The sequence below is a fragment of the Cynoglossus semilaevis genome, chromosome 13, assembly GCF_000523025.1.
Source record: "Cynoglossus semilaevis isolate Cse_v1.0 chromosome 13, Cse_v1.0, whole genome shotgun sequence".
Taxonomy (NCBI): Eukaryota; Metazoa; Chordata; class Actinopteri; order Pleuronectiformes; family Cynoglossidae; genus Cynoglossus; species Cynoglossus semilaevis.
In genome coordinates, this window is record NC_024319.1 from 10,059,303 (window position 1) to 10,084,634 (window position 25,332).

The 25,332-nt window shown below is 41.3% G+C and overlaps 1 protein-coding gene across 10 annotated transcripts in view; it reads right to left on the reverse strand.

Moving 5' to 3' along the window:
- Positions 1 to 266: 266 nt before the first annotated feature.
- Positions 267 to 25,332, reverse strand: part of ptprub (protein tyrosine phosphatase receptor type Ub) — a 160,031-nt gene continuing 134,965 nt past the window's right edge. For 3 of the 10 annotated variants that reach the window (XM_017037722.2, XM_025061881.1, XM_017037724.2), the window contains exons 17-31: positions 22,256 to 22,328; positions 22,055 to 22,131; positions 19,600 to 19,617; positions 17,698 to 17,734; positions 16,654 to 16,751; positions 14,624 to 14,740; positions 13,736 to 13,890; positions 13,047 to 13,182; positions 12,352 to 12,501; positions 9,514 to 9,828; positions 6,786 to 6,827; positions 6,039 to 6,164; positions 3,632 to 3,789; positions 1,404 to 1,539; positions 267 to 1,279 (exon numbers count right to left, since the gene is read on the reverse strand). In XM_017037722.2, the coding sequence (XP_016893211.1) occupies positions 1,217 to 1,279; positions 1,404 to 1,539; positions 3,632 to 3,789; positions 6,039 to 6,164; positions 6,786 to 6,827; positions 9,514 to 9,828; positions 12,352 to 12,501; positions 13,047 to 13,182; positions 13,736 to 13,890; positions 14,624 to 14,740; positions 16,654 to 16,751; positions 17,698 to 17,734; positions 19,600 to 19,617; positions 22,055 to 22,131; positions 22,256 to 22,328 (1,701 nt within the window). In that variant the 3' untranslated portion in view covers positions 267 to 1,216. The remainder of the gene's footprint in view (positions 1,280 to 1,403; positions 1,540 to 3,631; positions 3,790 to 6,038; positions 6,165 to 6,785; positions 6,828 to 9,513; positions 9,829 to 12,351; positions 12,502 to 13,046; positions 13,183 to 13,735; positions 13,891 to 14,623; positions 14,741 to 16,653; positions 16,752 to 17,697; positions 17,735 to 19,599; positions 19,618 to 22,054; positions 22,132 to 22,255; positions 22,329 to 25,332) is intronic. The other 7 variants (XM_017037726.2, XM_025061882.1, XM_025061883.1 and 4 more) reach the window with 4 other exon arrangements.

Genomic DNA, 25,332 nt, shown 5'->3' on the forward strand with positions numbered 1-25,332 from the left:
CAAACAAGGTCAACACCCAGAGGCTGAGATTCAGTCTGGACCAGTTGTCATCGACAGTTTACACTGTAACCAAATTATGACAGGCAACAGCGAAGAGTCTGGGACTCAAACCTGCAGCTCAGAGCTGCAGAGACAGAGAGTTAATAAAGATGAAACATCATTTTAGGACAGCAGCACAATGACAGTCTAACAGTACAGTGGTCCCTGCTCTCTCTCTCTCTTTCTCCCTCGCCCTCTTTCTTTTCTTTTCTTTCTTTGTATCAAACACAAACACATTAGAAAATAAGCTGACGAAGTAAATACTGTATGTTTGTGGGCAAATACGGTGAGATAGAGGAGGAGAAACAAAGTAAGAACGGGCTTCAAGTCACTCAGTGATATTGGCACTGTGACAGAATCAGACAGGAGTCTCCTGTGGGGGCGGGGGCCCCACCAGGTCCAGCACTGTGGGCCCTGGTAGAGTCCACTGATAGCACACGTGGTTTTTCCAGCACAAACATCATGGTAAAATATAACAACACATTTCACAACTGTACAGTGACTGCATCAATACTGTTAAGCACTGGCCTGGTCTGTGGTAAAGCAGTGGTTCTTTTCAAAATAAAACATAACGTAATTCTTTTAATTTTTTTTTTATCGTGTTTCTGCACCAGAGTAGAGACTTTGTTAGATTTGTGAAGGTAATTTGAAAAAAAAAACCCCGTCCTATCTTCAGCCGATAAGGCAGTTTATGGTACGGTAGGTAAGTCACGCCACAACCACGGCAGACCACTGCTGCACGTTGCTCTGAAAAAGACCAGAAAAAAAGCTTCTGTGTTTTAGCTGCTGTCACGGTGCTAATAGATCCAGCCGAAGTCGGCGGCGTTCAAATGTAACCATGAAACGAAGCCAAGGTGACTCCTGTCAGAGTTTCCTTTTTGTTTCGCTCAGAATACTGTTTTGCCTCTACCACATCCGTCGGCGCAGACGGAGCTTCGGTCCGACAGGTAAAGAGGACTGAGAGGAGCAAAAAGATATCAAAGTAGATAAACATCACCATCAAGGAGGAAAACACAGCTGCACATTAGAGGTTAAAAGTTTAAAGCGCCACCATTTTTCACTCCTTCCTCCGCAGTTCCCTCAATGCCAACAGCACAGGTCTGAACAATAAAGTGGAAATGGTCACTGGGCGGCTTTAATGTGAAATTTCACTGCCGCTGCCATGAACATTTAGTTGCTATCTCTCTTCAAAGCATTCCAAGTACTCCAGGACAAGGTCATAGCAGAACCGATACTGATCCTGAGGGAGGAGGGAAAAAAAAAAATCAATATTCTTCAATTAACGAGGGAAAACATGAGGATTTTCACAGAAACATTCTTACCACATCAAACTCATCGATTTATTCATGTAGACACTGTCTTACCAGAGATTCCACCATGTTGGGTTTGCAGTTGCGCAGAGTTTTGACAGCGTAGAAGATGTCCACCATGTTCTGGTACTGGATCATCTCCAGGAGGATGTTACAGGCACAGAAGGTCCCACTGCGACCGCCGCCGTTACTGCAGGGAAAACAAGTGAAGCCAACAAGTGCACATTTATATTCGTCCAATGATCGCTCATCAGTTCATATAGTTTTTGAATGAATATATAGATATATATATAACATTTAAATATATATTTTTAAAAACCTCAGTAAAATGTTAAACAACATTAAAAGTCTGGTTCTGACTTTTCAATTGTGAATGAATATTTAACCATCGTCAGCATAACTTAGAACAGTGGTTCTCAATCTTTTTCTGTCATCCTCCCCTTGGGGACAGAAATGTTTTCCCGCCGTCCCCCCACTCACACCCCCACGTTACGAAATACTATTGAGAACCTGATAACGTATATTTTTATCTGTACAAACCACTGTATGAGTTGCTGCCACCTTGTGACTGGAGGCATTACAGCAGTGTTACACGTATGTTCAGTGCCATATTCCATTGGAAGCCCCTCACGGCCCCCCTGGCACTTCGTCGTGCCCTCCCAGGGGGGCCCTCCCCACTATTTAAGAAGATGAACATCAAAATGTTCTGGGTCTTTGTCTCATAAAATCTGGATTGATTTAAATTTAACAGCAGTGAAAACTGGGAACGATCCACTCCACACTGTTCACTGGAGACCTTGACTGTGGCTGTGATTTCATGCAGATCCACTTTTCCATGGTTGAAACCCTATAATGTTGCCCGATCAGCACGGCGTGTGTACAGTATACACAGATATATCTCCTTGTCCGATGGGGAAGGGCCTCGTAATTTGTACAAATGGATCCTTGAAAGCAACAATAAAGCCTGAGCAGGGCAGAGCACGTGTAATCTGATAACCCTGGTTTCGTACATAAAATCCCGAAGAGGAAACGGAGACATGAGAAGAGTTTTAAGGAAAAAGGAAATTGAGAATAAACCAGCTCAGTGACATTTCCTGAGAAATATTGTGGCGGTCATCGTAAATGAAAGGCAATATCAATAAACCAGAGAAGGACAAGTCAGGTCCTCCCTCCTGAGAGAAACACAGCAAAGGTGGGCAACGGAGCCTATGCTCGAGTGATATTAGGGTAATCAATCGTGGTCGGTGCCACGGCGGTCCTGGATTTACTGTAGTGAGAGCTGTGGTATTCTGTATTACGCCATAATTGATTTGATCTCCATAATCTCTTTCCTGGTTGTCGTGGGTAACACTGTGTGACAGCGCTGACTGATGTGCCAGTGGACGGAGGCACTGGGAAGGAACGTGCCGAGGTTTGACTATGAGCCCGCACGCTTCATTCATATTCATCAGTGGGCGTGTGCACTCCAGGGCCTCCGGTGGACACACAGGAGAACGCACTGCACTGCAGCCAGCACATCACATCACATCACATGACATGATTTTACACATCACAAGGTAGCGTGGATGGAAAAACATCAGACAAATATTCATTATGTCTGTTTGTATATTCAGGGAAAAACTCTTTCGAATGAGGAATCCGACAGATTGTCAGTGTGTTACAGTCTCCTCGTGTGTTACTGTTATAGTTACAAGTACAACGCAACATGAGAAAACTCAGTCGTTGTTAAAGAGCTTCGTTTCATTTCTGGTTGCTGTTCAAACCTCAGCCACAGATGAATATAGGTGAACAACCATCAGAAGATCAGAACATGAAACCATATCGGTGTTGGAACCATTGTTTTAAAAGTCTCCAGTCCACAGTCGGAAACTGTCATGTCGTTAACTCACGTTTGTTTGGAGGAGAAAATGACAGCAGAACATGGGAGAAATCACATCAAATCACAATCAAATTTTACAAATGGACGGTGGAATTCCTAAGTGCTCTGGTCGGCTGTGTGTGGTCAGATACCAGGGCTTTGTCGGCCAATCAGTGATCTGAGTGGGTTTATTAGATCAATGCAGCAGAAAGAAGTGAAGGAGCTGGAAATGTGGGGGTTGGAAAAGCCCTTTACCATCATCATGGCTGCAGTGGAAGAAGTCAGGAGGGCGGGGGGGGGGTTAATAGTCCTGTAAATGCTGCTGCAGAGATTTAATGACACCCTGAATAGTGCCAGACCAGGGAAACAAAGCGAGTACCACACCTCACTCGTACAATGGAAGTACTGCCAGCAGAGTACTCACAGGCAGTGGACAACAGTACGCCCTTCCCCACACTCTCGTTGCCACTTGTGCACTTGAGCCAGCAGGTTGAGGAAAGCCTTCTTGGAGTCGGGAACATCTCGGTACGCCGACCAGCGCAGGAACTGGAACTGACACACCATCAGCTGGCCCTCCTGCAGCTTCAGAGGCAGAAGAACACATAAAAAGGCAGGATTAATATGGTCAGAGTGTTACTGTGTTACTGTGTGTGCCGGCTAATGTCTGCACTGGAGCACTCCCCGGGCAGAATGCTGCCGCTCTCTGCTGTGCTCACTCAGCACACCGACTCTGAGATATATGGCTTTGTAAGAGCAAGTGGAGCCCCAGCAGTGTGTGAGAGAGGTCCCTGTGTGTTCATAACCTCATCCTGTAGATCCTAACCCCACACCCGAGGACCCGCACCAAACTATAACTCATGCAAATTGGAAAGACGAGTGCCAACAAATAAATGGCCTCTCAGTGGAGGTGGGATTTACTTTATGTACTTTTTCTGGGCTACTTTCTCAGCTACTTACACACAATCCTACAACGCACCTCCTCTGACTTTTACTCCCAGCCCTTGAATATCATTAACAGTAGAGAAAAGCCGGCTAATGCGTCAGGGAGGGGAGCACACTGTCAGAGAGGCTGTGCTCAGAGTCGCCCCCTCTGTCACTGTGCTGCACGGCGTAGTGTGGTGAAAAACAGAACAAAAGACAAGGACATCTGAGGGGAGGAGAGGACGCCAATCAAGGTGGAAACTTCTGGTCACTAACTGTCACACTGAGTAAAACAGTGGCCTGGACGGCATGCAGAGTCCTTCAATAATTGGTCGACAGTGATCCTGAGTGGAATACATGCATGTGCTTATGCAAATTGTCAGGGATACAACCACACCTGCACGCGCGCACACACACTCTCTACGTCAACATCATGTGTGACAAAGGGGGTCAAAGTGACCATTTCATACATATACATGTACTTCAAGGACAGTAAGTTAGTATAAAAATATACATCTGTACTGTGAATTTACAGAAATCAAATATTTTTAAAATATATATATAGACAAATATATACATATATGAACAAATATATAGATATATTTATATACATAGATATATACAAGAAGAATAAGAATATATACAATATATATATATGACATATCCTACAAATGTAAAGACAGTTCTTCTGTCAAAACTGTGAAGCATGACTAATAATTGCTCGTAGACCTCAGATGTACTCTGAGTATTGTACATGTACTTGTAGTGTGTACTGCAGTGTGTCCCCTCAGGTGTGTACCGCAGATGAATTCCAAATGTTTGAAGCAAGCACCACTTTTATCGGCGAAAAATACAAAACACAAATCTGTTCTTTGGTCAGGATTGAGTTTTAAAAAGTACACATTTCCACGTGTCTGTAGTTTTTTATATCTATAATACTTTTCGAAGTCAAGTGACAAAGAGAGTCGCTGTACTTCTAATTGACTTCAGGAGTTCCGTCCAATTCTCTTATTCAAACTTTGACACACGTCACGAACTAGGCAGAAGTCTAATTTGCGACTTTCAGATAGAATTTTGCAACTAACAATAAGTCATGCATTATAATGACAGAAATTCCCTGTTTAGTATGCTAACTGGGGCGAGCAGAGGAGGACGCCCATCTCAGTGATGACAGGAAGAAATTAAAAAAGGGAGAGTCTGACCTTTATTAACTGCATGTCAATAGGCCTCTCCTGCAGGATTTTACAAGGAAAATGACGGGTTCTCATAATATGTACCACTCTTATGGTAACACTGGAGAAACGGCGCCTCAGGTTCAATTTTCTGGACTGTTGACTATCAGAACAATGTCTCTGCAGTAGTCATAATACAGGCTATGAATATTTTTCTCTTTTTTGTGTTTTTTTAAACAGATCTGCTGCTGTGCTCAATATGAATCCCAAGCCTATTTTTATAGAGCATTTATTTTAGAATGAATTTATACAGCGACTGGATGTGTCCCCCAAGAGCGCCACCAGGCAGGCGCTGTTGTGTTTATATTAGAATGCTATATTGACAGATAAGCAAACAGAGGCACTTCCTTAGAATGGAGAATAATACGCAGCTTTTGGTGTTCTGCACCTCAAACAGGTTGTTTAGAAATTCAAACCATCACCTAAAGGTTCGTAGTACGGGATCTTTTTTTTATGGCCAAGTGAGTAGCTCTCTGACTTTGAGAACCTGCATCAGCTTTTTAGGCCGACGTTACAGATGGCAGCTGTAAATGTAGCGCAGGTAAAATGTCAAAACTGAATTACCAGCGAGGAGCACAGCTAATGCATTTCTAATGAGGTTCAAGTTAGCATTGGTGAAATACCACCGAACAGAGCAACATGTAGCGAGCAGCCCGTGTCGGTGGCACAGTGACTCACCCTCGTCACGTTCTTGACCCGGAACAGACGAGTAATAACATCATCATCGGCCGACATGGACAGAAACTCCACCTCCATGGGTCCGTACTGCTGCAGACCAGGCTCTGGCCAGTACTGAACACAGGGCTGCAGGAAGAGAAGGAGAAAAAAAAATTAATTACTGATTAAATTTGGCATGGAGCAGAAACTCATGAATTCTTCTGCAGCTTTTCCAAAAACCCGGATTAGCTGAGAAAACTTTGAATCAACAAAGATTAGAGAGCTTTAAGAGGATCAAAAGATGGAATTAATAGGCAAATAGGTGTGTGTGTGTGTGAGAGAGAGAGAGAGAGCCGTGGGGGGGGGTTCTCTTCTTGTAGTGTTTGAAAACAGGAGAATAAAATTGGGGAGTCACGGAAATAGGAGTAAAGTAGCTGCAGTGGTGCCAGTGTTGTTAGTTTGCCCCATATAGACACTGTAGGGCAGCACAGGTGTTAATAAGCAGAGGGGGGGGGGGACAGAGAGGGACAGAGAGGGACAGAGGGAGAGACGGGGGGACAGAGGGAGGGAGGGAGATGTGATGTGCATTAAGAGAGTGAACAAAAAAACACTCCAGCGATGCCACAAATAATCTCCTTAACAGACTTTGTAACAGGATCTGGCAATAAACAAATTAAAGTGTGGATGGTACACTTTGAAGAGCAACGAAACAAATAAAATGAAAGGCTGGGGAACACAGAAAGAAGAAGCAGGCCTCAACACAGATACCTCAAAGTGTCTTTCTTTAAAAGTGCCGTCTGCAGAAAAGTTCTAAAAAAGAAACCACAGAGTCATTTCAGGTTCCGTTCACTCACTAATCAGGTCACAGGAAGTGAAATACCTTTTTATCAGCTGATCAGGGAACATCAGGGTGGAAATGTTTACCAGGTGAAAATACACACAGTGGGAAACAGTGATGGAGTTCAGTGGAAGCAGATCAGCTGGAATAAAATATTGGACTAAACCACAAACGGCGAGGTGACAGGGCTAGCAAGGTTAGCTTAGCGGAGTAGAGCCTGAAAAGATGGCTACAGTTGTCAGGTAATATTTAAAAATATTTTTGGTTTCATGGAGAAAAAATGTAATTCTAACAGTATTTCAAGAGATACAGAATATTACAGATATTCTATATATATATGTGTTTATATATAATATATGTGTTTTTATTTACACACAAAAGGGGACTGTTAGACGTGGGCAATAAAATAATACCAACACAATGACATTTCATATGTTGTATATCGATCATCTTCATTAGTCAGAGGTCAAATATATCATACTTGATGCTGTGTTGCTGTTAGCAAGCAAGCTAAACGTTTAGCATGTGTATAACTTGTGTTAATGTGCTTTTTGTAAGACTTTACTTGTATACTTTAAACGTCATATTACTTTAGTCTATTCATGAAAATCAAATATTATCGTGCACCATGGTATCATAACTGTGTTTACAGCGCTCTCTGCAGGGCTGGGCTGTGTACATTTGTAACAATAAATACAATTTTTGAACAGTTTTTTCAGCAATGCATCCTGGTGATTTTACTACTTAAATTTAATTTTCAAACATAAAGGGTCATTTTTCACAGTAACAGCCACACTACTGGGACATTTTACGTTTAAGGAGCTTTCAATTCTCAAAGATTCGTTATTAAATGTATTTCAGGCCAAATATTGCCAAAAAGGTTCTCCAAGGTCATGTCAGGAAAATATGACATTGACAAATATGTGATCGGGGGTAAAAACTCTCCTACTATTAGCACGAGGTATCTGGTAATTACTGTGAGACCATTACCAATATCCTAAGGCAGAAGGACTGAACCAGTGAACAATGACGACAGTCTGAGTGAATACAGGTAATAATTAATCACTAACACTACAAATTAAATATGTATATTTGAAGTTTCTCTGAAGCAAAAAAAAAATCGTTCATTGGTTTTCAGACAATTAATGTCCTGTAGGAATGTACCGTAATGGTATTTAGTACTGTATTATTTATTTATTTCAGGTATACAGTTTTAATCAATATAAAAAACATGACTATGACTTGGTACTTCAGTGTCTACTGCTGAGTATTTGGAAAAAAACTCGATGACATTAATGGGTAAGAACAACACAAAAACAATTCATCAAAGAAACAACACAACTTTGAACATTCCATGTCCCATTTTCTCCTTCTTTCTGTCCTGTTCACCTTATTAAGGTTTTTCTTACCAATGGTTATAGATTTGCTCAGTGTTTGTTGTGTTTTTTTCAGGTATTTTCAAACTTTCAAAATTGTGTGTTTTGAATATGTACTATTATTGATTAAGCCGACAGAAACAAGCCGAGGTGCCGTTGTTACACACAGAGTAAAATGATGTATTGATCCAGGACGTTGTTTTTTAAAAAGATTCGGCTTTTACTGCTCTGAGAACAGCACACGGCCATGTGTAGAGATGACCTGTTTATTTGGGTTTTCTTTAAAAAATATTTGTTATTTATTCTGGGTTTTTACATCTCTGCTGAAGGCATGTTTCAATCATTTTCTTTTACTTCACAAATATTCATTTTCAGTAAGACAATGAACTGATTCATCTTAAATTACACCGGTATACTTTAATTTAAGAGGTGAAAATACATTAAACAAATTCAAAATGATTTTTTTTTTAAAAAATTGCATTTTTCTTTGTATTTTTGTGTATAAAAAATATGAATATATTCAAAAACATTTCATGTTTTCCTGTGAGTATTTTTCAGTCTCTGCAGGTTTTAATGATTATTTTCAATAATTTTCTGATGCTGCCGGGCTGAGCACTGCTGAGACACTGGAGATGCATTGTAGGTTGCTAGGCAACGGAGAGTGTTGCATTCATGGTCTGTTCTTCTGTAAATTTATTTCAAATTACTTACCAAATGGAATTCTCTTAGTTTGTCTACGTGGTTTTCAAACCAAGTAACCCCAGAACTGGGCCACTGCGAGGCTGTGTCTGGGCCGCACGTTTATCTGCTGAAAGGTTTGTTCTAAAAATCCTTATTTTCCTGTAATTTCTTCTTTGTTTCCTAATGTGGAGATCAGATCTGAAGTTCAATAGTTTATATATATAAAAAAGGCTCCAGTGGTGTTCAGAAAACCAAACAAAAACGTCCAAAAGGAACCTGAGAGATGAGACTGGAGGTGTTTTCAAACCTTTTCTCAAGAAATAAAACTTGTGAGGAGGAAGGAAAAAAAATTCTAGGGAGGCTGTTATCAATTCAAGCCCCGAAATCAATGTGGTCAGGGATCAAAGCACAACAAAATGGCATGAAAGAACTAATCCTGAGCACTGATACAGAAACTGAGAGGTGGGGGGGGGGGGGGGGGGGGGGAGAGTACAAACAACATCTAGACTGAAAGAAAACTGGCCTTTGGTACGGGTGAATTCAAACGTTTGGAAAAAAAACAACAACAAAACTACTACACGACCCTTTGACCCCGACTTACCCAGGCAGAGTTGGACTGGTTGAGTTGGTTCAGCATGACCACAGCGGTGCAGCCGTAGTCAAACACCAGCCTCCAGAAGTCGGCAGTGGTGCCTGGCAGAGGGTGAGGGGTGACGATGAAGGCAGCCTGTCTGAAGAAGCTGTCAGCCAGAGCAGCGTTGATGTAATTGTTGCTCTCGCCCTCTGTTGTAACCAAAAAGGCCAGCGCTCGATCAGGCGGCAGGACGTCCATGCTGCGGTTCTTCTCTCTGTTTCTGGGCAACAGAGCGATGCTGCACTCCTCCACGTCCAAGTGGGGAGTCACGGAGTTCAGTGTCTGCAGATGGAAATGTTAAAGGGATTAGAAGAAAGTGAGACGATGAGTTCACACCGAAGAACGCTTTAAAAGAACGAACTAAGGAGGAAAGAAGAAAGGCGGCAGTAAAGACACAAGTGAATCAAAGACGGAGGAGAGATGAGAAGAGATGAAAGGAAATCTGAAAATATTAGGCTTGTGTTGATCAGGTTTATTCATTTTGGAAATTAATCCGATAAAAAAATTATGCATTTAAACGCATAGGTTGAACGATCATGTTCACTGTCTTCAAAGTCAGGGTCGCAGCCCCCTCGGGGACCCTTAAAAAAATTGGAGGGAGGAAAACAAAAAAGATTATTGTTTATTTTATTTTATATTATTATTTGTCTCAAGTTTCCAATGGTACCTGAATGCAGCTCTAAAAACATATTTTGTAGCACTAGCCATAGGTTTGCAAAGGGGGTCTAAAGCCAGAAGCTAATGCTAATGCTGTTTGGGGTTGACTGGGCATAGAAACGTTTGGGAAACCTGCTCTGATACAGAGGTTGTAAGGGGGTCTAAAGCCAGAAGCTAATGCAGTTTGGGGTTGACTGGGCATAGAAACATTTGGGAATCCTGCTCTGATACAGAGGTTGTTATTTGAACACATTATGGAAAAAAAAAACGTTTCACCAAATCACCTTCAGCATTAAATACCATCCCAACGCCCAGCACGTGTTTGTGGATTCTTCAGCTTCAGATCAGACGCCTGGCTAACATCTGATCATCCTCTGAATAACAGTGATTAACCACTATTATTCACAATCACTATTATTTGTGATTAAATGCAATTAATTGTCACTAATACACAGCTACCGTGTGATCAATCAGATTAAAATGTTTGACAGTCTTTACAGTAAATACAGTCATGTTAACTGAGAGGGTTGTTAATAGTCACCACTCAGTTCTGACAGACCAGTCCAAATGAACAAAGGTTACATTTTTTTTACATATGAGATGTAGTGAAGATTACTCAAAATGAAATAATGTAAATCAATGTCCTTTGATGAACTCTTTGTACATTCTGCTGTGATTAAATGAGACAAGTCAGAAAAAAAAAATATCTGGATCATTAATAGACTGCATCAATAATGGATCTGTGACTCGCTGATCCCAGAGCGGCCGCTTGGCTGAGGGCCGTCTGCAGAATACGGGAGTAAAAGTCAAAAACGGAGCTGATGAGTCGGTGGAGAGTCTTTCAACACCAATGTCAGAGGGATTCGTTTACACGATCAAAGCCGGCCATGAAACCTTCTCCGTTATGAAAAACCGACAGCTTGTAATCAGAGTGTGGTACCACCTACCGTACCGTAATCCAAGGCGAGGCATTGATCAGAAGAACTATATGAGGAAAATAAAATTAACAGAGGAGCCCGGGCTGTTTCCAAGATAACTTTGAAATGCTAAACCCTGGAATCTGCGTGGCTGCAGGCTGAGAGCCGCGGCGCAGGGAGCGGGAGGAAGCAGGTGAGAACACAGCTGGCTCTCTTCTCTCCCAATAAACATCTAATAAAATCATCTGAAACCACACCGCTGCAAAGCAGGCGGCAGATTTCAACGACTGTCACACAGAGAGCGAGGGGAAACTCACTGATGCACGCAGACACACTGCAATCTCACAGTCCAAGTCTGATCTTTAAGAGGACGGCCATGAGGACAGTCAGCCTTTTCTCTGCAACACACAGTCCACAGCCCACAGTCCACAGCCCACAGTCCACAGTCCACAACCCACAGCACAGGACATGCTGTCGTAGACCGTGAAAAGAAAATGGACTGACTGGTTGACTGCTGTCGTAGACCGTGAAAAGAAAATGGACACAACCGTTACTTCTCAATGAGGGCCTGGGAAAGACTGGAAGCACTTTCCTGCTTTTGTCTGTTTTTTAAGTCCATAGGAAACAAGGTCAATCCATTTTTTATTCATTTAATTTTTTCACATTTTTAATGCTCTTTAAATCTGCTGTTAAAAATCTGTAAAACCACCCAGCTATTGACACCCCACACAGGAGCAGTGGACTGGTTTTAAAACACACCACGGTCCTGCTACAGACAAGGTCAATCCATTTTTTATTCATTTCAATTTTTCACATTTTTAATGTTTTTTAAATCTGCCTGACCCTTTAACCACTGCGCCACAGGAGGCCCTCACATAGACAATAACACCTCAAAAGTCTAGTCTCCCTGAATAGACCATGAAGTCTCACTAACAAACTACGATGTGATCTAATCCGGGGTTGTCAAACATACGGCCCGCAGGCCAAACTTGACCGATTAGGATGTTCATTCTGACCCGCTTCATCACACTTCATGTTCATGATATGTTTTGTAAAATGATGTTTAATTGATTGTCGAAAAGACTTGTCTACAAAAGGAAAATGGAATTTTTCTGTTGAGAGTTATCAAAGCCTTGAAAGAAGCTTTTCAGGTGCAAGGAGTGCTTTTTCATGTTTCAGACCAAATAAACCAGAACAGTAATTTTAACGTATGATGGAGGTCACGACTGACCTGGAACTCGTCCCGCAGGTGAGAGGAGTTACTCTGAGAATCCACCCGCAGCATCTCTTTGTACGCCACGGCGAACTCGTTCACCAGGATGGACGTCTCTCCGCACAGACAGGCCTCCAGAATGGCATCGTGGATGAAGATGTACTGCTCCTGCAGAGACAGCAGGTGAGAGCAGTCAGTGTTTGTTTGTTCACGGGCGCCAGGCATGAATCTGAGGCAGCAGGTGGAATAATGTAACGGAGCTGCAAACAGCGCCGCAGACGTAGAAAAGGCAGCAGTTTAGATGTAAATAAAAGAAGATTATGAATTAATTATTTCTCATAACCTGCCGCCTTGTGAATTAAACATGCGCAGATGAGTTTCGACTCTACTGGAGAACACATTAATATTCTCCAGTTAACACCGGCGCTGTGCATCAAATTAAAGAACTGCTGCAAATAATTACAAATGCAATAAACAGCAAAGACAATGTTGGGTTTACATTATTAAAAGGAAAAGTATGGAAATCATCTTCATATTTAAGACGAGCATCCTGTCTACAAACAACAACAACAACATGTGAGTCTGCTACAACAACAACAACAACAACATGTGAGTCTGTTCTCTGAGACCATTTTTATTTAATAAAAATATATTAAAAAAACATATAAAACATGTGGGACAAACACGACAGAGCTGTCTGTTTGACCTCTGACCTCAGTCTGGATCATGTTGATGCGACGAGAGCAGAGAGTTTTGACACAGTTATAGATGTCCACCACGCCTTCACACTCCGCCATGTCCAACATGACGTCCAGCACAATGTAGCAGCCGGTACGGCCCGCACCCACACTGACACAACAGACAGAGGAGAAAGCTTTTAGAAAAGTTATACCAAAGAAAAAAAATGCAAAAGAAATGTGTCTCTTTACTGTAGTAAACTAGGCTGGAGTTGAAGCTCCACTGGTTTAAGGGGAAATTCAAATAAGGATTTATATTTCTCACATTATTTTTACTGTCTATAAATATTTGAAGGCCAATTATTTGCTTCATATTTGTTTACATATGTATATATATATATATATGTTTACAAACATGCGTGTATTTAGATATACAATTATATAAATATAAACAAACATACACATATAAATATATATACATAAAAATGTATATATGTATATATATGCATATACATACATATATACATACAGTATACATATATGCACATACATATATATAAAACAACATTTCAAAATCACAGACAAACATCACACTTTTAACCAAAATGCAAAAGGTTAAATTACTGAGGCTTTGCTTGTTGGATGATTTTAAACAGTATCCCAGTACTATGCCTGTCATGTATTAAGATAAAGACGTCAACGTCGGTCGTAACACTTGGTGTCACCTGCAGTGGACCACCACCGGCCCAGCGTCAGGAGGCGTGGAGGCCTTCACCCTTCGTATAAAAGCCAGAAGTCCGGTGGCGTGGTAGGGCACTCCATGTTCAGGCCATGATGTGAAGTGGAACTGACGCACCTCGTGTTTAGTTGAGTATCCTCTCTGTACAGACAAACGCAGTATTCAAGCAGTATTCAGTACTGCATCAGTGGTGTACGTCTTTCATCCAGTGGACTTGAAGGCTATTATTTCATCAAAGGCTCAGTGAGAAATACACAGGGGTCTGGTTTGGTGTGACGACCACCAGGACAGTGTTCGTGTTGTGTGGCCACTGGGCTTCACATGCAAATAGAAACAGTAGAAAAATAAAAACATACTGAGACTGAGGTTTCAGAGGGAAGAAAGAAAGAAAGAGAGTGTAGCTGCTGCAATCACACAGCAATGCCTCACTCTGTACAGAGAAGTGAGAGAGGACAGCAGAGGGAGGCAAGGATTTGGTGAGGAGTGAAATAAAAAAACAAAAAACAGAAAACAAAGCAGGCTGCCACCGGCCTGGACATTTGTGTCCATCTGAATTAGCAGCATTGACTGTGACAGGCTGATGATAATGCACCGTGAGTGTCTGTCCAGTGGCGCTCACACAGACAGTGATCTCATCAATGTCAAGATAAAGGCCATTTGGGAACATGTTGGACAGTAGACGGCTGCAGATGCTAATTCCTCTGACACACACACACACACACACACAAACGTCTTCGATCACTGAGTCCCGTCAGACATTTTATTAATGTGTTTCCTATTGTCAAATTTGGGGTGTGTGTTACATGGATAACAACAGATTATTATTACAACAATGAACAAGAATCCTCAGCATAAATGTCCAAGGAAGACTCACCCTCTCCAGGGCCAAAGTACGAACTGTGTATTCAGCCAACGTCTCCGTCTTCAGCAGAGTGATTTTAATGTCGCCGTACACCTCACTGTCTTCTGGCCAGTATTTACAGCATTTCACCTGTTGGAGTCACAGAGTGGTAGCAGTGGTCAAATACAGCCTGAGTGTTCTTCATCACTGCTGACACTTCAACGTAAATATAAGAGGAAATAAGTTTAGAAAGTTTAGTCTTTCTACCTTCAAACACACAGCACTATTAAACACAAATTTTAATTTTACTTATAAAAAGAATAAATACATGACAGGTTGATAGAAAGTGAACGACGTGACAATAAATATATATTTGAAAAACTCGACGACTTAAAGTGTTCAATTAGAGGAAAAGTTTTCCTCCTAAGTAGTGATTTAAAAGAACAGGATAATGAGGACTTCAACTGAAAAGTCACTTTCAGGTAATTGTATTCTTGTTGACTGTCACTTCAACAGAACAACATTATTTATATCAGGCGTCAACATCAGGCTTCAGCAGCTCCCCCTCTGTTGGAGAGGAAATAATCAACAAACACACTCAGACGGTGTGAGGGTGTTTGGTCGTGTCACCACTGCATCGTCACTAAGAAACATCGGGTCAAGTTAACGTCACGTCCAGGACGATGTTTGTTCCTCTGACCCAAAATGTAAGCAAGTGTTAGTTAAATACTGGTGCCACGTTAAACACTACACAGATAAAAAAAAATCACATTTTACTGTGTGGTCGTTTGATCACGTAATGGTGAGAAACATAACAGACAGGAGGCAACAATCTTTTCTTTTTTTTTTATCCAGCACCAGGCAGCACCAGGCAGAAAGGGTTTTTCTTTGGATTCAGGTGCAGAGACCAGGTTGTTGTTTGCCGTTCCTGGAGTTGTGAGGATGAAAAACCAAACTGAATGCAGGCTGACTGGGAGAATAATGCCGTCATTTTACCCATTCACTGAGGCAACATGTCCCCGTGAACTAGGTGTGGAGGACGGAGGGAATCAAACGGCACAGACATTCGCCTCAGGTGCAAAACAACAGTTGTACAGCGGAGCTGTTACAGCCTTATAGATATATACGGTTCATGACCTTCCTATGTGGCACATGGTATTTTTATAAAAGCTGTTGTTGTTTCCACAGTAACATGAGAATGATACCTAATTTAGTATTTGTGCATCGTCTTATATTTACCATAATACAGTGTTCTATACCCTATGTATACACTTGTGTGTGTGTGTGTATATACTCTTACACAAACGCATATGTGTGTGTGTATATATGTATATAGGTATATATATATGGATATAATGTATATATGGGTATTTTGTGTGTATATATTTATATATGTGTATGTATACTTTGTATAACAAATATCAATAATCAACAATAATTATTTCATATCTATTATCCCGACAAATATCAATAATCAACAACAATAATTATTTCATCTCTATTATCCCATTACTACTACTAACCCACTATCCTACTAATCCAATGTACTAGTATCTACATGTACTAATAGTATTTACTAATATCTACTGTTCAGGTTTTTCCCTGGTCTTTGCTGCTGCTCTTGTTTGTTCTGGTGCTGTGATGCTGCTGGAGCCTTCATTTCCTGAAGGGAACTCCCCAGGGATTAATACAGTTCTATCTATCTATTTCAAAGCATCAATGTTTCTGCATCGTAAACAAGTGTTGACGACAAAATTATATAGTAATTTGTGCCGACACGTCGGTCACGACTCCTGAGATTTAGCCGCCACCAAAAGATTGTTTCCCAGAAAGTTCAAGGAACAGCTTGACATTTTGGGAAATGGACTTTTCTGATTGATACCACTCTTATGCCTTGGTGCGCCTCAGCGTGGAGGCTGGAGCTGAAGGTCCTGTGAGATCTCTGCTTATCAAACAAAAAAACCCTTCAAAGAGAGACCGACATGTTCCCTCGTGGCAAATGTGGGATCTTTCTGAGCCGGCTGTGCTGACAGCAACAGAAGATGGGAAGGAACACCACTTACCCTGCCAACCTCCACTAGTTTAGTGATCATGACAATGCTGAAACAATTTTCCTGCCACACCATCCTCCAGAAATCATACAGAGTCTCCTGCTTCGGGCCTGCAAGGAAAGACGGAGGAAATAACGGTGAAGGACAAAGACAGGCAGCCGCACCACCACCACGTGACCTCCACAGAGGTCATCCAATTATCAATACAATCTCAATCATCCAACTCGATCAGCAACATAGTCATCGGGAAATTTGGCATTATTCAAATTTAATGTTGGATGAAGATACAACCTGGAGGTTGTGTAGGATTTGAAAAGATTTACATGAACAGACGACTGCTGTCAAAGGAAGGACGACTCAGCTTTCAGTGATTGGAAGAATAAAAATGGTATTTTTAAAAATAATAATATGCTTTTTTATGAAAATATGAATACTTTTTCTGCTAATACTAAAACTTTAAAACTTTAAAATTGTTATCCGTAAAAAGCAGAATCCAAGGTCACAGGAATACGTACGTGTGAATGTAGAAAATTAAAAATATACTTTTTAGTAAAGGAGCAGAGCCAGTATTTTATCTATCTTAGAGAGAGAGAGAGAGAGAAAGAGAGAGTATATGAAACACTGATTAACTGATGGCCAAATAATAACAACATTAATATTTTGCACTACTGTAAGTAGTTAATCGATTACATGACTTTCCAAAGGAGGAAACTCTGCGTGTCTGAATATTATATATGAGACCAGCAGGAAACTGTGTGTGCCTTCCTGACAACACACACTGCTCCATATGTCACAGAGATGAAAAGAATCTCTCCTTGATGTGTTTAATGAATCACTTTCCTCATTCTCATCATTTCATTTTATCACCAACAGCTCACGGTTTGCCAGAGAGAGAGTGTGTGCATGAGCAGCATCATTGGCTTGATCATCATCAATTTATTACACAGGGCGGAAAGGATGCTTTCCATCCTCGAAACTCACACACAAACACACACAAACACACACAAACACGGAGGCAGAGAAACACACACTCCACAGCCTTGCTGGGAGACTCACCTTGAGTGGCGATGAAGTGGTTGGATCGATGGTAGCCCTGAAAGAGAGCAGAAGGATGACATGCTGAGTAAGCCGTCGGTGTGCACCGCAGGCACAGCTGTGTAAGAGAGGCGTCGTTCGCCCCATTTTTAATCCCCCCCCAAGTATGCAGTCCTTCCACTGACCCACTCTGTAAGTGTGGACCGGGTTTCCTTCATAACTCCTGATCTGTCTGACCTATCGCTGAATACAGACCGTGTCTTTACCCTCTGCTCCTCAGAGTCTGGAGCAGGTGAGCTCCACCTTTATGAACTGCTGATGAATTTCTGAGAAAGTGATTTAGGAAGGTGAGCCGGGCCAGCTGACTGAACACAGCCGGAATTCTTCTGACACTTTAATAAAGATATGACAAAAGAACTAAAAGTGCCGTTTTTCAAATTTTTAGCTCTTTGATTTATTTCTCAAACTCCACTCCTTTCCCACGTACGAACAAATATACTCTCACACCAGATACATTGTACTACATTGGAGATAAAGAAAACTGCTTACGAGACATAAATCTTTTCTCTGGGTTTTATATGCGACGGGTTTCACCCTTGCTCACGATATCAGCACCAACAAAAACAAGCTTCAGAGGAGGAACTCAGAGTGAAGTATAGTGAGATCCTTCATATCAAAGGTGGTGTCAGCCTTTGATATAGATGACAAACATTTCCATATTGTGAGTATGAGTTGAATATGAATGAACAATGAGGTGTCACCTCGGCTACCTTGAGGAGAATAAACACAACAAAGACAGCCTGAGGGACTCCGAGCACCGCAGTCAGACAAACACTTGAACAAAGTCTTCCTTGAAAAGAAGTCCTGCTCACCCCAGCGTTACGACAAGATTTTTGTTCATTTTGTTAACAGCAAATAATTCCAGGTTTTTTTTTTAACATACAGCACTGTTGTTAGTGGTTACGCTTTGAGTCAGCGGAAAGTTTTGCTCCAACGTAGTTTAAGTCGACCTCTTTGTCCTGTTTCTAAGCAAAGCTATTGGAGCAGTAATAATTACAAGTGCTTTGGAGCAAAAACCAGTTTCCAACGAGACACCACTTGGTTTTTTTAACCAAGATATTGAAAAAAAGAACTGTGTAAAAAGTTTAACTTTCAACAGTAACAAGGCGGATTTTAAAGACATGACGAGATGCAGAAGCCGTTAGCGCCCAGCATCACGTCCAGCTACTGTGGAGCGAGGAGCTGCCGTGGGGGCTGTTATAAGGGTGAGGAATAATGGCCACCAGTTTGTGTTGAGGTTTCTTCGAATTCAACCAGACACTAGATCCAGGGGAGCTGAGTTGGCAACTTCTGCATCAGGCCTGTCAGTGTGACCAAAACGTCCAGTTATACACAAGTCAAAAGCAAAGTTTGACCAGGAAACAACAGAGCTACGTGTTAAAAACAACCTGTTCCGATTAGCAGTGCTAAGTTGTCAGGAAAAATCTGAACAACGTCTGAAAGACCATCAGCTTTCAGATCAGCGTTACTGAGTTAACCACCACGACGTGTTGGAAATGAAGATGGATGAGCAAAGCTGTGAGGCCTACTATCCACAACTCCTCTGGCTCTGGACACTCTATTAGCATGAATGCTAGCACTCTTCCACTTAAGGCAGTCAGTGGAGCAAGTATCCAAGTGTCTCGGCCACTAATGAGAACTAACAAAGTGGTTCGGTTTCTCTCTGTGGGCACGACACGTGTCACTGGGTTCTGGTAAATATACTTTTTTTTTCCTCCAAATGTTTAAACCTGAGACAGATTGAGCTTTGAGTATTTGTGGATAGAGGATTGTGGTGAGGAGAGAGGGGAGGTGGAAGTGGAGAGAGGAAAAGAGGAGAAGCAGAGCAATGGTGGGCTGGAGAACAAGCAGTGAAGTACTTACTTCCCTGTTAATCCGAATCTACAGGGTCCAAGGTTGGAGGAAATGGAGAGTAAGAAAAAGAAGACACACAGGCCGGTTAATGAAAGCGTTTGACAAAGAGGAGTTATGGTCACAGAGATGTGGAGGACAAGTGTGCTCATGGAATACTACTTATGTCTGTAAAAAAGAAATTCACTAGAACTTCAGAGGGTTTAGTTTCAGCAGTTTTCCACTGATATCAATCTGCCTCTCATGTCTGTTTTGATCCAAACGCTGCCAAAATCCGTGAAGTGATGCGCTCCCTTTCAGACACTGAACTCATCTGAATCAACAAGTCCCATTCAGCTGTGATCCTGAGGAAACTGGTCTGACTGGTCGGTAAAACAGTCCGTTGACAGAAAGCTGAAGGTAGAAGCCAAGACAATTTGTTGGTTCACTCGTCTACATCTGCAGCGTTGTAATAGAATATACCTGTACACATTTCAAAAGTTGAAATGTACTGTGAGATCAGCTAAAGACAGAGAAATATTGTTGAAATATATTGACTCTTGTTTAAGTTGAGATTCTCTGAAATGCTGCAAAAATGTCTTTAGTTTCAATGTTTTGTTAAAAAAAGAAGAAATTCTGTCACCACTGCCAACAGTGAATCATGAAGAGTACTGCAGTTGTCACATATTATTTACTATGACATGAAATCTACAAATATGAGTAACAGCTGTTACGTCATGCTTCTACGTTAAAAATAAATTAATTCAATTGAAATACATTTAAACATTCTTTTAGAAATTAGAAAGTGTTACGCAACATGTCCTGATTGAAAAGGCAACTTATTGATGTCAGGTCTTTGCCTACCGATATGTGTTGTTGATCCTGTGTTCATATGCAATTCATAATACAATTACTAATCATTCCAAATTTTAATCGTGTCCAGAACTTGTTGCATTACATCTGAAATACTATTTTGAGCATTCCACTCTGGAGGTTAGCTCTGTAACACACAAAGAGCTCAGTGTGGGTGTCAAACGTTCTTCTTTATTTCCTCACGGCGTTTGTTGACGTTTCACCACAGTAACACTGTGTGTGTCAAAGATGGACAAAGTCCTTCGAAGAGGAAAGAGAAACAGAGGTGAGACCTTTATCCCAGTGATCCTTCACATTTGGAACCAGACTTTGAGGAATCTTGTGGACTTGTGACATCAATTCCCTATTTCTTATCTCACGCTTTGTCTCAGATCCATGATTTCGTTTGTTCTGGCCTTTTGTGTACACTTTCACCTCTACACAGCATTGACTAAACATTACAATAATGAGAGGGTGAAAAACAAAAACACCTTTGTTTTAACCCCTGACAGTATAATCACAGGCTGCTGAAGTCAGTTACTTCCAATCCTTCAACTGGGTCACAGCCGTCAGGGTGTTACATTACTGACACTGTCGTGTTGTTTTTCTCCCCAAGACGTTAAGATGCTCGTCAGGGTGTTACATTACTGACACTGTTGTGTTGTTTTTCTCCCCAAGACGAATGGACGTTAACAATAAGCACAGTCCTAAAAGCCGACCTGGTTTTTAATGAGCTCAATGTCAAGAACTCACTAAAAGCTTCTTACGACGACACACTTTCTGCACCAAATAAACAGGAGACAAACTGGAAATTATTTTATAAAAAATCCACAATTTGTAAAACTGTCACAAGCAGGTACGTCTCCTCAACCACATTTTTCAATCATCTAGTCAACATCAGTGGGAGTACGTCAGCCTGCCTCAACCTTTCACGGAACTTCAGTTTGCGAGGCCCCAGAGTGAAACATGCAAAATAAACCTTAAAAGATGAAGCGACTGCAGCAGAGAGTTAAGATCCTTTTGATAAAACTCAGACAAAAGCCCCGTCTAATGACGGCAAATTCACAGAACAAAGAAGAAAAAGAAACCAAAGGTCGGGGTAAAATAGTGGCTGGGATTCTGATTAAACTTCTGTTGTCAGAATAAACACAGGCTTCTCCTAATGTGTGGTAATGACAGCACGTATGACTGTGGGAGATGCAGCAGTGACATATACAACATGCATATTATGCGATCAGTGGAAATGCCACAGTGACGGACAGTAAAGGTGAACAGTGGAAAAGATCATCTCCTCTCAGTCCGTCTGAAGATTGAATAACAATCATGTCCATTTGAATTCTGGGGGATTTACCCCTGGACAAATCTCCATCTCCTTATTTCTCCTTTATTACATTCCTCTTCAATAAAAAACGTGGCATCAGAGTCTGAATCAGAAAGGCCAACCAGGTTTCTGACAATAGTGTCAAAATAGAACAAATAAAGACCATTTGATTAACTGGTGAAGGTGGGCCAGCAGACTGGTGGGTTTAGAGGAGTGAGAGTGATGGACTGTGGCTGTGAGAGCTGTGACAGACGGACAGGCAGCATGAACACAGCCAAAAGGAAAATAAGGCGATAAAAACAAGGGGGCACTTACGTCTATGTAGTTAGCGTTGATGTAGTCGGAGTTGGAGTCTCCCAGGAGAGGGTGGAGCTTCACTCTGTGACGATCGTCTGATACAGATCAGATAAGAAACAAGGACCAAGGAAGGTTTAGATGAGGAAAAAACAAAAAACCTCTGAGGTGAATATTTTTGTTACTTGTTTTGAGTCAGACTAAAAGGAAACTCTGACTTACAGCCCAGCAGAGTGTCATGTCTGCCTTTGGGTTTGTCCTTCTTTTTGGTGCAGTCCCAGCCGTCAAAGAAACTCTGTGGGAATAAAGAGAAGACATTTGACTCTGCTGTCCACTGTACGTCTCATCCAGTCCAGTGTCTCAGACGATGAATGACGGCGGCTTTGATAGAAGATGAATATATTTACACAGGTTACCACAATAAAAGCCCATGAGATCGTTTACAGATATTAACGACCAAAATAATATTTCAGAACAACTGAATATCATTTTCTTAAAACAAACAGATCTAAAAATCAACATTATTGTTTTTTCAGTGGACCATAAGTGAGTTTTAGCGCCCCCATCAAGTACTGTTACAGACTTTAAATCAGGAAATTAAGTTCAAAGCTTATATTTGAGTTAGGGATTTCCAATATTAACCTTTTCCTGATATCTGATTTACCGATTGTCCAAACACTTAATTTCCGATTCCGATATCAACCGATACTGATATATGTAGGCGACAGTAGTGTGTACAGTGCTAATACAGTGCTAATAATACTTTAACTTTCACTTCAAAACATCATCTTGGCAAAACCCAGGCATTGTGTTATCGGGAAAAAACGCTAACGATTCTTACCGATATTAGATAATTAAGCTAATATAGGTTGGCCGATGATATCGGACATCCCTAGTTCGAGCGGGATAATCTCGGACATTTAATGAGCTCACAAATTAGTACCACATTTTAATAGGTCTACATTTAAATATATATATAAAAAAATCTTAAAATCTCAAGTTTTATCTGCACTTTGATGAAATGCATTTATTTATAATTACCAGCATTTTATCATGTTCACATGACATACGTCAATTTCTGTCACATCGCCCCCTGTGATGGAGTGAAAGGTTAATCTGACATATGACACAAAACACTCTGCTGTTGTGGAGTTTTCAGTCACGATTAAAGCTGCACTTTTTCTATCTGGTCGCTTCGATCTCGGGGGCAGAATGATACAGTGTTAGGTAAAAGTTTGACTGACACTTGACGAACATCAGCCACAGCTCTGAGATGACAGCTAGACCTGTTTTCCTCACAGCCAACAGATTTATATCCATCAAGGCTCCATAAAACATTTAGAACTTCGAACTCTTCAAATTTGCAGCACGACGAACAAAACTAAACACTGAAATACAGAGCTCTGTGTAAAAGCTCTGCTCAGCTGTTAACCAGAAGAGAATAAAGTGGCTGTTAGCATCCGGCGTTCCTTGGTGTCGTCGCTGTGGTTTGGCTTGAGTTCGCACACACACTGCACGTCACTCTACTACCCACAGAGATGCACCACCTATTTGACACTGCCATTAGGGTTCCAGACATGCTGTATATATTATACCCTGAAAAAGTACTGCGAGTACACAAACGAAAGTACTCTCACTGACTTATTAAAAATGAAACCAGGAACAACCCGACCTGGTAAAGAACACATTTATCTGCAGTACCTGGTCATGAACCACTGCATTTTCTGACACTTGAATGCACTGGTGAGCGCCACACATAGTGTGTAGTAACACACACAAACACACACACACACACACACAGATACACAACAACAGCAGTCTACCACCTGATGTTTCCAGCTACTACAGGAATTGGGTTTCAAAATTCTGCCCTGGTCTCCATGCTGAGCAGGGGATTACAGCACAGTTCTCTTACCCAGAGCAAAGAAGCAGCCAAATCCTGCCTGGGATTACACAGCCCTCCTCATCCCCCGGACTTTTTTTTTTTTTCCAAAGGTTTTTTTTCTGTATGTACTCCTCCTCAGTGTCTGTCTCTTCCTCTGAAGAACTCATTTTCTTCACCTTCCTCCAGCCCTCCTCATCATTCTTCATCATCACTCCCCTCCCCGTTCTGCTCATCAATCATTCTTTCCTTTTACTTAGATTTCTGACACCTGGCCTGAGATCTTCTTGTTTCTCTGCTCACACCAGCTCTCTGCTCAACTCATTTCAGGGAACAGAGAGGCGGACAAAAGGAACAACACCAAAAATAAGAATGACTTCTGAATGATTGCGTGCCTCTAAAAAACAGTCAAGTCACAAGAAATATGATCACAATCCCTCTTCTGTGCTGAGCTGTGGCGGTAAATAAAGCTCCACAAGCCAATTTCTAGATTTGCCTTAAAGTAATGACACGTTTTTACACTGGAGAAAGGAAATTCTGAACAAAGAAAAAAAAAGCGTCTTTGTGGTCTCACACGGGTGAACCTGACCTTGAAAAACCCAAAATTTAATCAATTCATCCTCGGACAACACTGAGATATTGTGTTCAGGTGAAAAATAAAAAACCACTTCACACGTGTGTGTTTTCCAGCTGGTCACAACTGCTGCTGCTGCTGCTGCTGCTGCTGCTGCTGCTGTGGAGGCAGAGCCACAGTGAGAGAGTGACAGAATATTGAAGGGAAGGTAAACAACACAGAACCAACACGGAACGAATACTTTCTACTGTCTAGAAAAAAAATAAAAAAATAAAGGTTGACATAAAGGTCACAGAGTCAAAAGTGGAGAAATAAAGGAGGAGTCCAATTCTTAAAATATATGTAAAGAAGAGGATTATTCCTCTAAAATCGAGTGATCCTGGTCTCTGTGAGGATGTTCTGTGTCTCAGCCACTGACTGCATCTTAATGCATCTAAAAATACAGATTCAATACCAGCGCTCTTGACAGCTGTTCTGGCAGCATCTGAATGGATCAAAATGATGTGAACGGAAAAAAAAGAAAAAACACTCTGCACATAGATGTACTACCTACATCAATGAGTGTGAGTGATGGTGTTTAAATGGACTGAGGTGAGGAGCTCTGTAAGTGCCTGTCAAGACTAGAAAAGTGAAACGCATTTACGAACCATTATAGACGACAAATTACAACGAATTACGAAAGGTGGGAACTAGAAATCACATGACCATAGTCAGAACATGACAGAAAGAAAGTCATTTTTACAAAGGATTTGAGGAGAGAACTTTATCTTGAATCAAATTCTGATTAATTTGATGAATTACCTTTTTGAACAAAAACATTGTTGATGACCACAGGAGATTTTT